Here is a 13,279-nt window from a genome sequence, read left to right as displayed (position 1 = left end):
CGCGAAGTGAGGTCGCGTGATGTCCAGTAGTGGGCACACTAAAGACTCCGTCTATACCAGTGCTGCGGAGCATTCTACCTTGCTGCACAGTCGTCAGACGAGTGCACAGAGCCACGTCGTGCCTGTGAATTCGAGCCCTGTTCGTCCGGCGCGCGTTCCTGTGCCGGTGATTGACGAGGATAGTCTGAGCGAAGGTCCTGGACTACTCCCGATGCACACCCGTTCAAAGTCCGCGACCAAGTGGCCCGGCGACGAGGGTCTGCCGAACGATGAGAAAGGCGGCGAAAAGGACCGCCTGATGCGCTCGTCGCGCGTGAGCAAGTACGCGAATGCGATTCCTGTGCACCGCCCTCCCGAGTCCCCGGTGCAGCGGCTCATGAGCTATTTGCATAATGACCGCGTGATGCTCATTGTCTACACCGTTCTCTCGATTATTACGCGTCTGTACCGCATTGGAAGCAACCACAAAGTCGTGTGGGACGAGGCGCACTTTGGCAAGTTTGGCTCGTACTACATCCGCCATATGTTCTACTTCGACGTGCACCCTCCCTTGGGCAAGATCCTTGTGAGTCTCGCCGGAGCGCTGAGCGGCTTCAACGGCGAGTTTGAGTTCGAGTCGGGGCACGACTATCCCAAGGAGGTGCCGTTCGTGCAGATGCGTATTATTATGGCGATCTACGGTATCTTGATGGTGCCGGTGGCCTTCCTTACCGCGCAGTCCTTCCGCTGGAACTGGCGTGCTAAGCACCTCTTTACGCTCATGGTCCTCCTCGACAATGGCTGGCTGACGATTTCGCGCTTCATCCTCCTCGATTCGATGCTGCTGCTATTTACGCTCTGTGTCGTGCTGGGCCTGGTGCGCTTTCACCGGCTCCAGGACCAGTCCTTTACCAAGCCTTGGTGGGGCTGGCTCTTTTTTACCGGTGTGTCGATCGGGTGCGTATCGAGCGTCAAGATGGTCGGCCTGTTTGTCACGTCGCTCGTCGGTCTGTACACGGTGGAGGACCTGTGGAACAAGTTTGGCGACCTCAAGATGCCCGTACGCACGTACCTGCGCCACTGGTGTGCGCGTATTCTGGCGCTGATTGTGGTGCCCATCTTGATCTATTTGCTGAGCTTCAAGCTGCACTTTGCCATCCTGTACAAGACGGGCCCCGGCGACGCGCAGATGAGCTCGCTCTTCCAGGCGAATCTAGTCGGCAGCGAGATGGCAGAGTATCCTCTCGAGGCCGCGTACGGCAGCCGGGCCACCTTTAAGAACATGGGCTACGGTGGCGGTCTGCTTCACTCGCATATCCAGACCTACCCCGAAGGCAGCCAAGAGCAGCAGGTGACGTGTTACCACTACAAGGACACGAACAATGAGTTTATCATCACGCCGCTCCTGGACGAGCCGAAGCTCCCCGGCCCGAACGACACCGACGTGCCGCCCCCTCGCATGCTCAAGAGCGGCGACACGTTCCGCTTCCTGCACCACGAGACGGGCCATACGCTGCGTGCGCACAACAACTTCAAGGCTCCGATTACCAAGGACCACTACGAAGTGTCGGCCGGCGGTAGCGTGGACGACGGCTCGGCGTACGACTACTGGGTGGTCGAGGTGCTGGACGATCTGCAGCTCGGCAAGGGCCACGAAGGCGCGCCTGTGCGCACGCTCACTTCCAGCCTGCGTTTCCGCAACAAGGAGCTCGGCTGCTACATGCGTGCCGGCCACGTCACCCTGCCCGACTGGGGCTGGAAGCAGCTCGAGGTTGCGTGCGACCCTGCGGACAACCCCCACGACGAGTTTACCCACTGGAACGTGGAGAACCACTGGAACGATCGCCTGGAGAAGAGCACCCAGAGCCGCTTTAAGTCGCCCTTCCTGAAGGACTTTATCCACCTGAACGTCGCGATGATGATTTCGAACAATGCGCTGATTCCCGACCAGGACAAGGCGGACATGCTTGCCTCGAAGCCGCTCGAGTGGCCGTGGATGTGGAATGGCCTGCGCATGAACGGATGGGGCGCAGACCAGGACAAGTACTACCTGATCGGCAATCCGTTCGTGTGGTGGGGCAGCACGCTCTCGCTGCACATTGTCGTGTTTGTCGTCGCCTGGTACGTTCTCCGCCGCCAACGCCGCATTGTGGACATGAGCCCCGCGGTGTGGGACGACTTTTTGTTTGGCCTCAAGGTCGGTGTTCTCGGCTGGTTGCTGCACTATGGCCCCTTCCTGTTGATGGGCCGTGTGACGTATATCCACCACTACCTGCCGACGCTCTACTTTGCGGTGATCGTCATGGCCCACCTGCTCGACCACTTCTTCTGGAACGACGCGACGGCGCGCTACCGCATCGACCTGGGTCAGTTCCTGCGCACCGGCCACCTGTCTGTCGGCAAGCCTAGCGCGTGGCTGCACGATGCGCCGAATGCGCCGAGCCGCGGCACGCCCCTGTCGGAGCGCACGAAGAATATCCTCTTTGGTGTGGCGGTCGTGATGCTCTTTGGCATCTTTTGGTGGTTCCGTGCGATCTCGTTCGGCATGTCGGGCGATATCAGCGAATGGCACGGCCTCAAGTGGCGCAAGAGCTGGAACATTTACTAGGGTATACTATCTTAGACGCCCACGGGCTCCAAGCTGGAGTCGTTCAGCGCAACACAAACGGCAGCGCGATGATGGCCGTTGTACTGGCGCATCGTCTCGCCGCTCGACAGCTCCCATAGCCGAGCAACATGGTCTGACGACGCAGTCACGAGGTAGGCGCTGTCCGCGCTAAACGCCACGTCCCACACCCACCGCTGGTGACCGACGAGCGTCTTGTCGAGGTCAAACTTGAAGTTGGCCGTCGACCAGATCTTGACTGTGGTATCCGCCGAGCACGTCGCAAGGTAGCGCGCATCAGGACTCAGCGCGCACCGCGTAATGTACGTGTTGTGCGCCTGGAACTTGGTCACGGGCAAGAGGTCTGTAAACTCGTTCTTGGCGCCGGTGTCGGGCACCGGTGTGCCGTCCGGGCCGTACGTGCCCCCCTGGATGCGCCAGACGTACACACGCCCCTTGTTGTTGGCACCGACGAGACACGAGCCATCTGACGCGATCGTCACCGAGCGCATCGGCACGTCCTCTTCAGGAACCAGTTCGTGGCTGCACCCATTCTCGCCGAGGTCCCAGACCTTGACGCTGCCGTCCTGGTCACAGGACACGAGCTCACCCTGGTTCGGATGGATCACCACGTCGTTCACGGGCCCCCGGTGGTCGTATACACGCTGCGGGCGCGATGTACTGTGTTAGAGAGAGGACGTACCGCGTATCCCAAATCTTTAGTGTGCCGTCCTCGCTGCCGCTCACGAGCCACTTCCCGTCGCAGTGCCACGCAATCGAGGTGATGTTGCCCGAATGACCCTCGAACGTCGTCACCGGGTTCACGCGGCTCCCCCGCCCGTTCGCGTCCGTATTCTGTGCCGCGGCGGTCGCGAGCGACGCGCCGCTAGGATTGCAGTCGTACAGGCGCACAGTATTGTAGCACGCCGCCGCCAGCAGCTTCTTATCTGGGCTAATTGCCAAGCGGTTCACCTGCGAATCGGGGTGCTGGATCGTGTGCGAGCAGACGCCCGACCATGCCTCCCAGAACCGGATGGTGTGGTCGTAGCCTGCTGTGACGAGGATCACCGAAAGTGCATCCTCCATCTGTTCTGTCGCATTGGCAGCGGCCTGAGCGGGCGTATCCAAGAACGAGGACGAGTTCGCGGCCGAGGCCGGCACATGCGCCGGCGCGCGCGACGCTGGCAGGCGCTCCGACATGGTGTGGAGGAGCGGGGCGCGCCACGTGAAGGCACGTGACCTTTCGTTCTTCGCAATTCTCTCCTGACCGTCATGCGTGGACAGATTGTGCGGGCATTCTCCACGGCGAGCGTGTGGCGGAATGCGACTCCTGTCGCGAATGCCGTCGAGTGGCATGGTGCGGGACCGGTTGGACACCTTCCCCAGCTTGCGCGCTCGCACCCCCAGATCTGGGCGTCGCTCAAGGCGCAGGTGCCGTCGGCGATTGCCACGGTCGGCGCGCGCTTCCATCTTTTCCCTTCTACGCTGAGCGCAGACGAGCGTGTGCGCCGTGCGGGTCTCGTGCGTGTCGCGTGCACGCACCCGAGTGTACTCTCGGTGCAGCGCAGTGCCGCCGACCTGCCCCTTTCCACCGAGGAGCGCCAGCAGGTTCCGGAGCTCTCCGAGACGCTGGCGCACAATGCCGAGCTTGCGACGCTCGGAAACGCGTTGCTCGGCCTGATTGCGAGCGAGTACTTCCACCTCAAGTACCCCCACCTGCCGACCCGCGTGCTAAAGGCGTTTGTCAGTGCGTTTGTCGGCCCCAGCACGCTGGCCGACGTCGGTGCGGACCTCGGCGTGCTCGGCCAAGGCGTCCAGCGCTGGGACCGTACCGGCCAGAGTGTCGTGCAAAAGGCCGTCAAGGGCCGCGCGAGCAGCACCGCCCCCCTGCTGAGCAAGGACGTGGCGGCGCAGTCGATGCGCGCCATGGTCGCTGTCCTCTTCCAGGAGCTGGGCATGGAGGCCACCCGCGGCTTTGTCCACAGCCAGTTTTTGTCGCGCCGCATGGACTTGGCGAGCCTGCTCAAGTTCCGCGACCCGAAGCGTGTGCTTTCGGCGACATGCAAAAAATACAACAAGCCGACGCCCCAGAGCCGGATTTTGGCCGAGACGGGCCGTAAAAGCATTTCGCCCGTGTTTGTCGTGGGCGTGTACAGTGGTGCAGTCAAGCTCGGTGAGGGCACCGGCAGCTCGATCCGCATGGCCGAGTTCCGCGCGGCAGAAGACGCGCTGCGGCGGTTGTACCTGGCCGAGCGGCCGAACGGCTCGTTCGACCTGCCCTCTTCGACGCTGGACGATACCTTTGCAGGCAGCACGCCTGTTCCCCACTCGCTGCAACACGCAGCAGGCCACGTCGAGCCACATCGCTTCGCTCCGCAGCCGCTCGGCCGCGCGGAGGTCTTGTATGATTCGCGCGGGTAGCGCCAAAATCTAGGAACATAGTCCTGGTAACGCACATACCACATGCCTATTGGTATCTATTCGCGCAGCAGCGCATTGACGACATGGTGCACACGCAGCTGCCGCAAATCGGTATAGGTCTGCCCGGTGCCGACAAAGAAGATGGGCAGGCCCGTCGCCCAGGTCGACGTGAGCGCAGTGCCGACCTTGTCGTCGACCGTGTCCCACTTGGTCAAGAGGCACCCGTCCAGGCCGCGGGGGTTCGACACCCCGCTGTAGTCCTTCACCGCGCGGTTGAACTTGGTCAGCTGGTCCACCGCCTCGTTGCCGACGAGCGCTTCGCCGACAAACAGCACCTTGTCGGGCTGGTTCACGGCAATGAGCTTCGCAAGTGCACGCATCAGCGGCTCATTATCCTGCATACGCCCGGCCGTGTCGATGAGCACGACGTCGAAGCCGCCTTGGCGGGCGTAGGCAAGCGCATCCTTTGCGATGCCCGCCGCGTCCTTGCCGTAGCCGCGCTCGTACAGCTCGAGGAGCGCCTCGCCACTCGGCAGGCCCTCCGACACGGCGCGGCCGTCGATCTCGAGCTGGCCAAGGTTGCGGACGTGCGTGCGCAGCTGCTCCACGGCACCGCTGCGAAAGGTGTCGCACGCTGCAATCAGCACCCGGTAGCGGTTCTGCAGCAGCCAGAAGCACACCTTGGCGAGATTGGTCGACTTTCCTACACCATTCACACCCACAAAGCACATCGCATAGGGGTTCAGCGCAGGCGACACGTTTGTGCCGCGGCTGTTGCGCGCCGCGTTCGGCATCGTGCTCAGGAGCTCCGAGCGCCGCTGCTTCTTGCTCGCAATCTCGAGAAGAATATCGGTAGACGTGCGTGGGGTGAGGATGCGCGTAATCGACTCGTCGAGCGACTTGCGCACCTCGGCCTTGATGCTGCCAAAGGTCGCGAGGCGCTTGCCGACCAGGCGGCGCTTGACACCGTCGCAGATCATCTCTGCGACGTCGTTTGCGACGTTCTTGGATTGCAGGTGCATCTGCATTGCGTGCAGGACCGGCGCAAGGTCCGCCTCGGTCAGCGCCTCTTTGCCGCCGAGCATACGGGAAAAGAAGCCGGTCGAGCTGCCTTTGCGCAGATTCGACAAAAAGCCCGTCGACGCGCTCTCGTCCTCGTCGTCAGGGACAGGCGCATTGTCGTCGTCCGCGAGCTCGTACAGGCCGTCCTTGGTCGTGTGCCCAAGCTTGGACTCGTCGATCCATTGGCTCAGGTCGACCGACTCGTCGGCTGCAGCGCCGGTGCCGCTAAAGTCGAGGTTCGCAACGTCGGTCTCGGCAATCGCCTGGCCGTTCGCGTCCCACTTGCGGCGCTCCTTGCCGGGCTTCTTGGCAGGCTCGGGCTCGGGCTCGGGCTCGGCAGCCGCCGCGCCTTTTTTCTTCGACTTGGACACGATGCGGCGCCCGCCAGGCCCGGCGACAGCCTTGTCGCCCAGACGCGGCGCCTCGCGGGCGGCAGGCGTGCTCGCAGGCGCGGCTTTCGCCTCCGCCGGGACGTTTGCCGCCTTTTCCTCGAGCGCAGTGCGCTTCGGCGCGCCGTGCTCGGCGCGGCGCAGGATCTGTGCAAACTGCTTCGACCACTCTGGCATGCTCTTGTTGTACTCGCTGAGGACATCGGCGGGCGTCGTGGCGCTCGGAAGCGTCTTGAGCAGCGTCGCGTAGCGCTCGGTAAAGGCCGCCTGAACCGACTCGAGGAGCGTCTCGACGTACGTCAGCTGCAGAATGCGCTGATAGACCGCCTGCGTTAGGAAACACACATACAATAAACGTCAGCTCAAGGGGGTTGGACAGCGTCCACCGCACCGTGCATCCGTCGATATCGACACGTGCCTGCGCCGTGCGCTCCTCAAGGAAAGTCGTGCGCACGACACGGTTCACGATATCGCTATTGGATGCCGACGGCGTAAAGGCTTTGGACCACAGGATACATCCCGCTGGGTGAGAAGAGGCACGCACTCTTGGACAGGATCACAAAGAGGTCCAGCATCGTCGTCGGATTCGGAATGTGGAGGCGGCCGCTGGGACGGCGCTCGCTCCGCAGCATGCTCTAGTTCTACAGTGCGCCCCTGGACGGGCTCATACTCTTTATACATTGCTAGCTGCGCGGTCATCCATAGAAAGCACAAGCTCGGTGAGCTGCGGGTCTTCGTACCACGGGTGCTCGCCATGCAGCGCAAGGCCCTGTGTCAGCTGCAGTACGTACGAGCACCACGCCGTGGAGCAGGTCGCTCTGTCGCTGCGTCGTGTCCTTGGCCTGTGTTGGCGTCTGGTCGCGAGCCTCGTGCAAGGACGCGATGGTATGCTGGCGCACGTCTGGGTGAGAGGTGCGACGTACCCCGAATTTCTCGTGCGAGCCTCTGCCCCTCCTCCTGTACTGTCGCCAGCTCGGCCTGCACACGCAGAATCTCGAGCGCAAGGTCGTCGCGCTCGCGGAGGAGGGTGCGTGTCCCATGGCCCTGGCTCGCCCCCCCAGCCCCAACTCGTGCACCGTCGTCCGACGCCTGGAGCTGCTGTATGGTATCAAATGAGCTCTCCGCACTGCGTTAGCCGAGCGACGTACGATGCCAGAATGGCCCGGCGCACGCCAACGGCCTGCTCGAGTGCATGCAGCGTGCGCTGCCGCGCCTCGACCTCCGCGGGCGGCATACGGTGTGGAGGCGGTAAATTCCCTTCCCACGGACCATCTGGAATGAGTGCTGCGCCGCCTGGAGTGGGCGTTGCCCCCCCCATGGACGCGGAGGAGAACGAGCGATTCTCGTCGCTCGCGCTCTTCCTAGTGCTCTTCCTACTGATTGGTAGTTTTCTAACGAGCTACTACTTGAAAGTGAAGCGCATCACGGCGGTGCACGAGACGATTGTCGGGCTGTTTGCCGGTACGTCGTGCAACTGACACAGGCATGTTTGTCGGCATAGTGCTGCGTCTGAATGTGCTGCAGCCTGTGCGTGCGATGCTGGGCTTTAGCAATACCATCATGATGAATGTGCTGCTTCCGCCCATCATCCTCGCGAGTGGCTACGACTTGCGGCAGGCCAAGTTCTTCCGCAACTTTGGCACGATTCTGACGTTTGCCTTCTTTGGCACGTTTATCAGTGCGATCGTGATTGGGTATGTACTGTGGCTGACGCAGTGTTATCGTATGGGTCGCCTCCCTCCTGCACCTCGAGTCGCCACGCCTCACGCTGCTCGAGTGCCTCATTTTTGGCAGCACGCTCAGTGCGACGGACCCCGTGACGATTCTTGCGATCTTTAACACGTACCGTGTGGACCCCCAGCTGTACAGCATCATCTTTGGCGAGAGTATCCTGAACGATGCCGTGTCGATCGTCATGTTCGAGACCTTGTCCAAGTTCCGCAACACGACCATCACACTCTTCTCGCTATTTCACGGTGTGGGCCTGTTCTGGGTCGTCTTTTCGCTGAGTATGATCCTCGGCGTGGCATTCGGCCTGTCGTGCTCGCTCCTGCTCAAGCACTCGCGCCTCGGACTGTACCCCGAGCTGGAGAGCTGTATCGTGATGCTGCTGGCGTACACGAGCTACTTCTTCAGCAATGCGGTGCAGATGAGCGGGATCGTGTCGCTGCTTTTCTGTGGTATCACGCTCAAACACTATGCGTACCACAACATGTCGCTGCGCACGCAGCGGACGACCAAGTACATCTTCCAGACGCTCGCGAGCCTCTCGGAGAACTTTATCTTTATCTACCTTGGTCTGAGCCTCTTTACTGGAGAAGGGCTCGTGTACAAGCCCCTGCTCATCATCTTTACGCTCGCCGCAGTGGTCGTGTCGCGCTACTGCGCCGTGTTCCCGATCGCTTACGCGCTGAACCGCCTCGCCGACCTCCGGGCCAAGCACCGCCAGCGCACGAGCGGCGCGGGCCTGCCAGAGGCCACGTTCGAGCTCCCCCGCGAGTACCAGCTTATGCTCTTTTGGGCGGGCCTGCGTGGCGCGGTCGGCTTTGCGCTGAGTGCAGGCATCGAAGGGACCAATGCGAGTGCGCTGCAGACAACCGTCCTCGTCGCCGTGGTCCTGACCGTGATTGTCTTTGGCGGGACGACCGCGCAGATGCTCGAGGTCCTCCAGATCCAGACCGGCGTCGAGGACGACGAGGACGAAGGGTCGGTCGCCGACCCCGACGAGGACCCCGACACGCAGCCGTGGATCGCTGCGCCCCGCTTTCCCTCGCAGCTGCGCACGCGTGCGACGCCCGCCGGGCGCTACCGCGATGCGAGCCTCGGCGAGGTCCGGTCGCCGATCGACCTGAACGAGGTGCTGCCCGACTCTGCGCAGGACGGGCCCCAAGCGATGGTCGCCGGCCCCGGCGGACTGCGCAGCCTAACCCGCGACGAGGTCGAGGACACGGACGAGACAGGCGAAGTGCCGACGCGCACCCGCCACGTGCTCGACCGCGCGAACCTCATCTTCCAGGATGGGCAGTGGTTCCAGCGGATCGACGAGCGCTACCTGCTGCCCATGTTTAGCAACTCTGTGGCCAACCGCAAGCATGAGCAGCGCAAGGAGCAGCTGCAGGCACGCCGCGCAGCGACTCGCGACTTTGTCGAGGAGTCGAGCGCCGCATGGGCGAACGTCAGCGTGCCGTACGAGCGCGAGGCGGAGCTCGACGGAGACGGGCGCGACTCGCCCAAGGACAAGACGCATTAGGTCGATACATGTACTCTAGCTATCGCTACTCGAGGCGCCCCATAGCACCGCCCTGCGGCGCACCGACCGCCGGGCCCTGCCGGACGACCGGGCCCTGCTGCGGCACGCCCTGTGCGGCGCTCGACGCGTTCGCGAGCTCGTCCGGTCGCACGTCCTGCGGCGCGGTGCTTGCCTTGCGCAGCAGCTCGTTCACTGCCGCGAGCTGGCGCTGGACCGCGAGGCGGTCGGCGTAGAGCTGCTTGCGGCCCGCCTCGATCGAGCGCCGCTCGGACTCGAGCAGCGTCTCGAGCTCTTCAAACTGCGCCATCTTGAGCTGCATCTTCTTGAGCTGCGCCTCGATCACTTGCTGGACAAGGCGCTGGCACTCGCGCTCCTCGTACGACGCAAGGACGTACGCCTTGGACGCCGCAGCGCCCAGCGCGATCGACGCCGCACGCTCGACCTCGGAGCGAGGCACGGCCGGCGCGTCGGGCTTCGGGGCCTCTGCCTCGGCGTTCTTGGGCTCGGTCTCGGTCTCGGTCTCGGTCTCGGTCTCGGTGGTCTCGGGCGCCTCGTCCACCGCCATGGCGTCTGTGGCGCCTTCCTTGCCGGCCTCTTGGATGCGCTTCTTGATGCCGTCGGTCAGCTCGCCGAGCGCGCTCTGTGCAGCGGCGCTCGCTACCGCGGGGCTCACCGCGCTCGCAAGGAGCGCCACGACGCTCATGACGGGGTTCTCAGCCTGCGCAAAGGGCACGAGCGGCGTGTGCTTGCCGGTAGCGTCGCGCGGCGCGTACTTCAGCGGACCGAGGTCCGACTGCGCTGCGCCGTCCAGGTACTTGTCCTGGATCGGGAGCTGGATAAACTTGGTGATGCACTGCTCGCGCGAGCGTGTGCCGACGTGCAAGGCGATCGAGCCCCAGTCCTCCTCGTACATCTCGAGGCCTTCGAGGAGCTTGAGCGTCTCCTCGTCGCTCCAGTCGTCGTCCGACGCGCCATTCGCGCTGCCGGGGTGCTTAAAGGCCGCGTCCTCGAGGCGCACAAAGTCGCCCGAGTACATCGACGTGGGGAAGCGCCCTTCGAGGTAGCAGTTGGAGCACAGCGCAAAGTCTTTGGCGCGCGTGCTTTGGTAGCGCGACTGCGTGCAGTTTACGCCGCAGGTATCGCACGCGTACGCGGGCTTCTTGTCGTCATTCTCGAGCTCCTTTTGCGCCTCGGACGCAAGCGAGCTCGCCTCTGCATAGTCCACTGGCCGCGAGCCTTTGAGCGTCGACTGGAAGACGGAGCGGCGCAGCTCGAGCGTAATCTCGCCGTGGTCCGTCTCGGGCTTGACGCTCTCGGGCTGCGGCGCAGGCGCCTCGGGCGCCGTGCCGGGGTGCAACGGCGCGAGGCCGCGGGGCGTGTCGACCAGCACGCGGAAGTGGCCAGTGAACGGCGGGCCGAGCGATGCGGGCCGCGTCTCGGGGTCCACCTGGTAGTTGATCAGGCCCCACTGCTCGAGGAAGGCGTGCACGCGCATGATCGCACATACGTCACCCGCCAAGTTGCGGCGGCACGCGGTGAACGTGAGGTACTCGGAGGGGTTCAGGCGGTAGGTATTGATCATAAAGTCGCGGTAGTCTTTGTAGATCGTCGGCGTCTTGCTCCGGTTCTTGTTGTTGAAGAACTCGGGGAGCGAGCGGCGCTCGATCGCGTGGATATGGCCCATGTCGAACCACGTCGAGTATGACGGGACGATCACTTCCTGCGTCTGCTCAGAGAGGTACTTGCGCGCAGTCTGGGCGACCTCGTCCGCGTCCAGCGACGTGTGCTCGGTCGGAGGCGCGGGCACGTCGCCGGCCTGTGCATCAGATGTAGCCGCCTCGCGCACCGGGAGCGGCTCGGCGCTCGCCGGCGCCGCGGGCTCGGCCTCCTGCGGCAGGTTGCCGAGTGTGCCGCCGGACACGGGCTCGCTCTCGTACTTTTTGCCCGGGATCGGCTGTGCGCCAGAGAGGTCAATCGGCGTGGCATTCGCGGGCTTCGCGCCGACCAGCAGCTTGATGCGCTTGTTCGCCGCATCGTCGCTGATCGAATCGGGGAGGTTGTGTTTCTTGGAGCGCGCCGAGTCGTTCGAGTCGGGCGCGTCGTCCGCCTCCTCATCCGCCTCGTAGTCCTCCTCGTTCATGAGCTCATTGTAGAGGTCAGCATCGCGCAGCCAGCGTGCGCTAATCTCCCACGCCGACGTGCGCGGCGCCGGCGCAGGCTCCGGCTCGGAAAAGTCCTTGTCCGGGAGCCACGTATCGTACGAGTCGGGCCGGTACCACACGTGGATCAGCACTTTGCTATCGTGATGCGCCACGGTGCGGAAGTACTCCGACTCGGGCGGCTTTTCGTGCGAACTGGCGTCCGACATGGGCTCGTTCGAGACTTTAAGCACATGCGTCGCCTGCGTCGAGTCGTCGGTCCAGTCGCCTGGGTCAGCAGATAAACGTACATCCGATCCGCGCAGCAATTCCACGCAAGTGCGTGGCCTCGGCCTCGGTCACGTCGCTCGTTACGGCGATGCGCACCGCCGGGAGGACGTTGGACGCACGCAGCGTGCGGCGGACGCTCGCAATCATCTCCACGTAGAGCGTGCGCTTCTGTGCATCCTCCATGTCCCAGGAGCTCTCGTTCTTCTCGCCAAGGAAGGTAAATGCGGCCTCGAGCACGGCGTACAGCGGCGCTTTCGTGTCCAGTGCCGAAAAGTCCGTCAGCGACGGATGGGTCATCAGCAGCGAGGCAGGAATGCGCAGGGGGTGTTGTGCACTCTTATTTTCAGCACTGGGGTTCTCAGGGCGCGCAGCGCCGAAACCCAGCACCTTTTCTTGAAAGACGCCCAGATCGTAGACAAACTGGGCGAGCTGGCGGCCATCGAGCGGCGCCGAGCGCGTCGGAACCGTGAGCGAGCGGCTCTGCAGGTGCGACACGAGCGGGGCAGCAAGCGGATCGAGCCGCGCAAACACGGCAGCATCGCTTAGGAGCCCTTTATCAGGGAGTCCGTTGACGTTGAGACTCATCTCCTCGACAGCGATGATGGATCCGCGCGTCGAACGGCCCACAGGCGCGCGCGCGTTTCGGCCGAAAGCCACGTGGTTTCCGGGCCGACGCCGTTCTCTCCTCGCTACCAGGACAAGATGGCCGGCGCTCCGGGAGGCTGGTACAAGCCCATGTTTGGGTTCCACCCGCACAAGCCTGCATTCCACCACCGCTGGACCGCGAAACTGCTGGGTGCTACGATGTGGTTCTGGATCTTTTACCGTATGAAGGAGGACGGACCGGTTCTGCTAGTATGTACACCGCTGGAAAGCTCACACACAGGGATGGCGCCACCCTTGGGACCACCACGGTGACCACCATGAAGAGCACCACTAGATTGTATATTGGCATCAGTGCTGTGCTCTCGTTCGTGCATAGCATATAGTGCACAACGGATACCTCCGATGACACGGACAGAAGGACAGTGTGCGACAGAGACTGAGGAGCGTGGATACAGAGATGGCGACGACAAAGGAGCGTGAGTCGGTGTACATGGTCGGCAGGCTTGTTCGACGCGCGTTGATAGATAGCTATGGAAAT

General features: G+C 63.2%; 8 protein-coding genes across 8 annotated transcripts; 4 read left to right on the top strand and 4 right to left on the bottom strand.

Moving 5' to 3' along the window:
- Window positions 1-211: 211 nt before the first annotated feature.
- On the top strand, window positions 212-2,587 carry PMT2 (dolichyl-phosphate-mannose--protein mannosyltransferase; the record flags this gene model as incomplete). The annotated part of the gene is made up of 1 exon (XM_060268248.1): window positions 212-2,587. One exon carries the CDS (start codon window positions 212-214, stop codon window positions 2,585-2,587), a length of 2,376 nt encoding a protein of 791 aa, XP_060124231.1.
- Window positions 2,588-2,598: 11 nt separating this feature from the next.
- Window positions 2,599-3,784, bottom strand: LST8 (TOR complex subunit lst8; the record flags this gene model as incomplete). The annotated part of the gene is made up of 2 exons (XM_060268247.1): window positions 2,599-3,265; window positions 3,288-3,784. 2 exons carry the CDS (start codon window positions 3,782-3,784, stop codon window positions 2,599-2,601), a joined length of 1,164 nt encoding a protein of 387 aa, XP_060124230.1.
- A 72-nt stretch (window positions 3,785-3,856) lies between these two features.
- mrpl3 (54S ribosomal protein L3 mitochondrial) lies at window positions 3,857-5,005 on the top strand (the record flags this gene model as incomplete). Its single annotated transcript, XM_060268246.1, has 1 exon — window positions 3,857-5,005. One exon carries the CDS (start codon window positions 3,857-3,859, stop codon window positions 5,003-5,005), a length of 1,149 nt encoding a protein of 382 aa, XP_060124229.1.
- Window positions 5,006-5,061: 56 nt separating this feature from the next.
- On the bottom strand, window positions 5,062-7,031 carry MJAP1_004328 (uncharacterized protein; the record flags this gene model as incomplete). Its single annotated transcript, XM_060268245.1, has 3 exons — window positions 5,062-6,783; window positions 6,806-6,978; window positions 7,001-7,031. The coding sequence occupies 3 exons, from the start codon at window positions 7,029-7,031 to the stop codon at window positions 5,062-5,064; spliced, it is 1,926 nt and encodes a 641-aa protein (XP_060124228.1).
- Window positions 7,032-7,129: 98 nt separating this feature from the next.
- MJAP1_004327 (uncharacterized protein) lies at window positions 7,130-7,690 on the bottom strand (the record flags this gene model as incomplete). Its single annotated transcript, XM_060268244.1, has 4 exons — window positions 7,130-7,225; window positions 7,248-7,357; window positions 7,380-7,582; window positions 7,605-7,690. The coding sequence occupies 4 exons, from the start codon at window positions 7,688-7,690 to the stop codon at window positions 7,130-7,132; spliced, it is 495 nt and encodes a 164-aa protein (XP_060124227.1).
- An 82-nt stretch (window positions 7,691-7,772) lies between these two features.
- On the top strand, window positions 7,773-9,706 carry NHX1 (monovalent cation:H+ antiporter, CPA1 (nhx1); the record flags this gene model as incomplete). The annotated part of the gene is made up of 3 exons (XM_060268243.1): window positions 7,773-7,917; window positions 7,940-8,150; window positions 8,173-9,706. The coding sequence occupies 3 exons, from the start codon at window positions 7,773-7,775 to the stop codon at window positions 9,704-9,706; spliced, it is 1,890 nt and encodes a 629-aa protein (XP_060124226.1).
- A 25-nt stretch (window positions 9,707-9,731) lies between these two features.
- Window positions 9,732-12,720, bottom strand: ssr2 (SWI/SNF and RSC complex subunit Ssr2; the record flags this gene model as incomplete). Its single annotated transcript, XM_060268242.1, has 2 exons — window positions 9,732-12,133; window positions 12,180-12,720. The coding sequence occupies 2 exons, from the start codon at window positions 12,718-12,720 to the stop codon at window positions 9,732-9,734; spliced, it is 2,943 nt and encodes a 980-aa protein (XP_060124225.1).
- Window positions 12,721-12,837: 117 nt separating this feature from the next.
- On the top strand, window positions 12,838-13,075 carry MJAP1_004324 (uncharacterized protein; the record flags this gene model as incomplete). Its single annotated transcript, XM_060268241.1, has 2 exons — window positions 12,838-12,990; window positions 13,022-13,075. 2 exons carry the CDS (start codon window positions 12,838-12,840, stop codon window positions 13,073-13,075), a joined length of 207 nt encoding a protein of 68 aa, XP_060124224.1.
- Window positions 13,076-13,279: the final 204 nt, after the last annotated feature.

The sequence above is a fragment of the Malassezia japonica genome, chromosome 9 (genome assembly GCF_029542785.1).
Source record: "Malassezia japonica chromosome 9, complete sequence".
In the NCBI taxonomy this organism is placed as follows: Eukaryota; Fungi; Basidiomycota; class Malasseziomycetes; order Malasseziales; family Malasseziaceae; genus Malassezia; species Malassezia japonica.
Note: the sequence above shows the minus strand (reverse complement) of the source record. Positions and strands in the feature narration are given on the sequence as shown.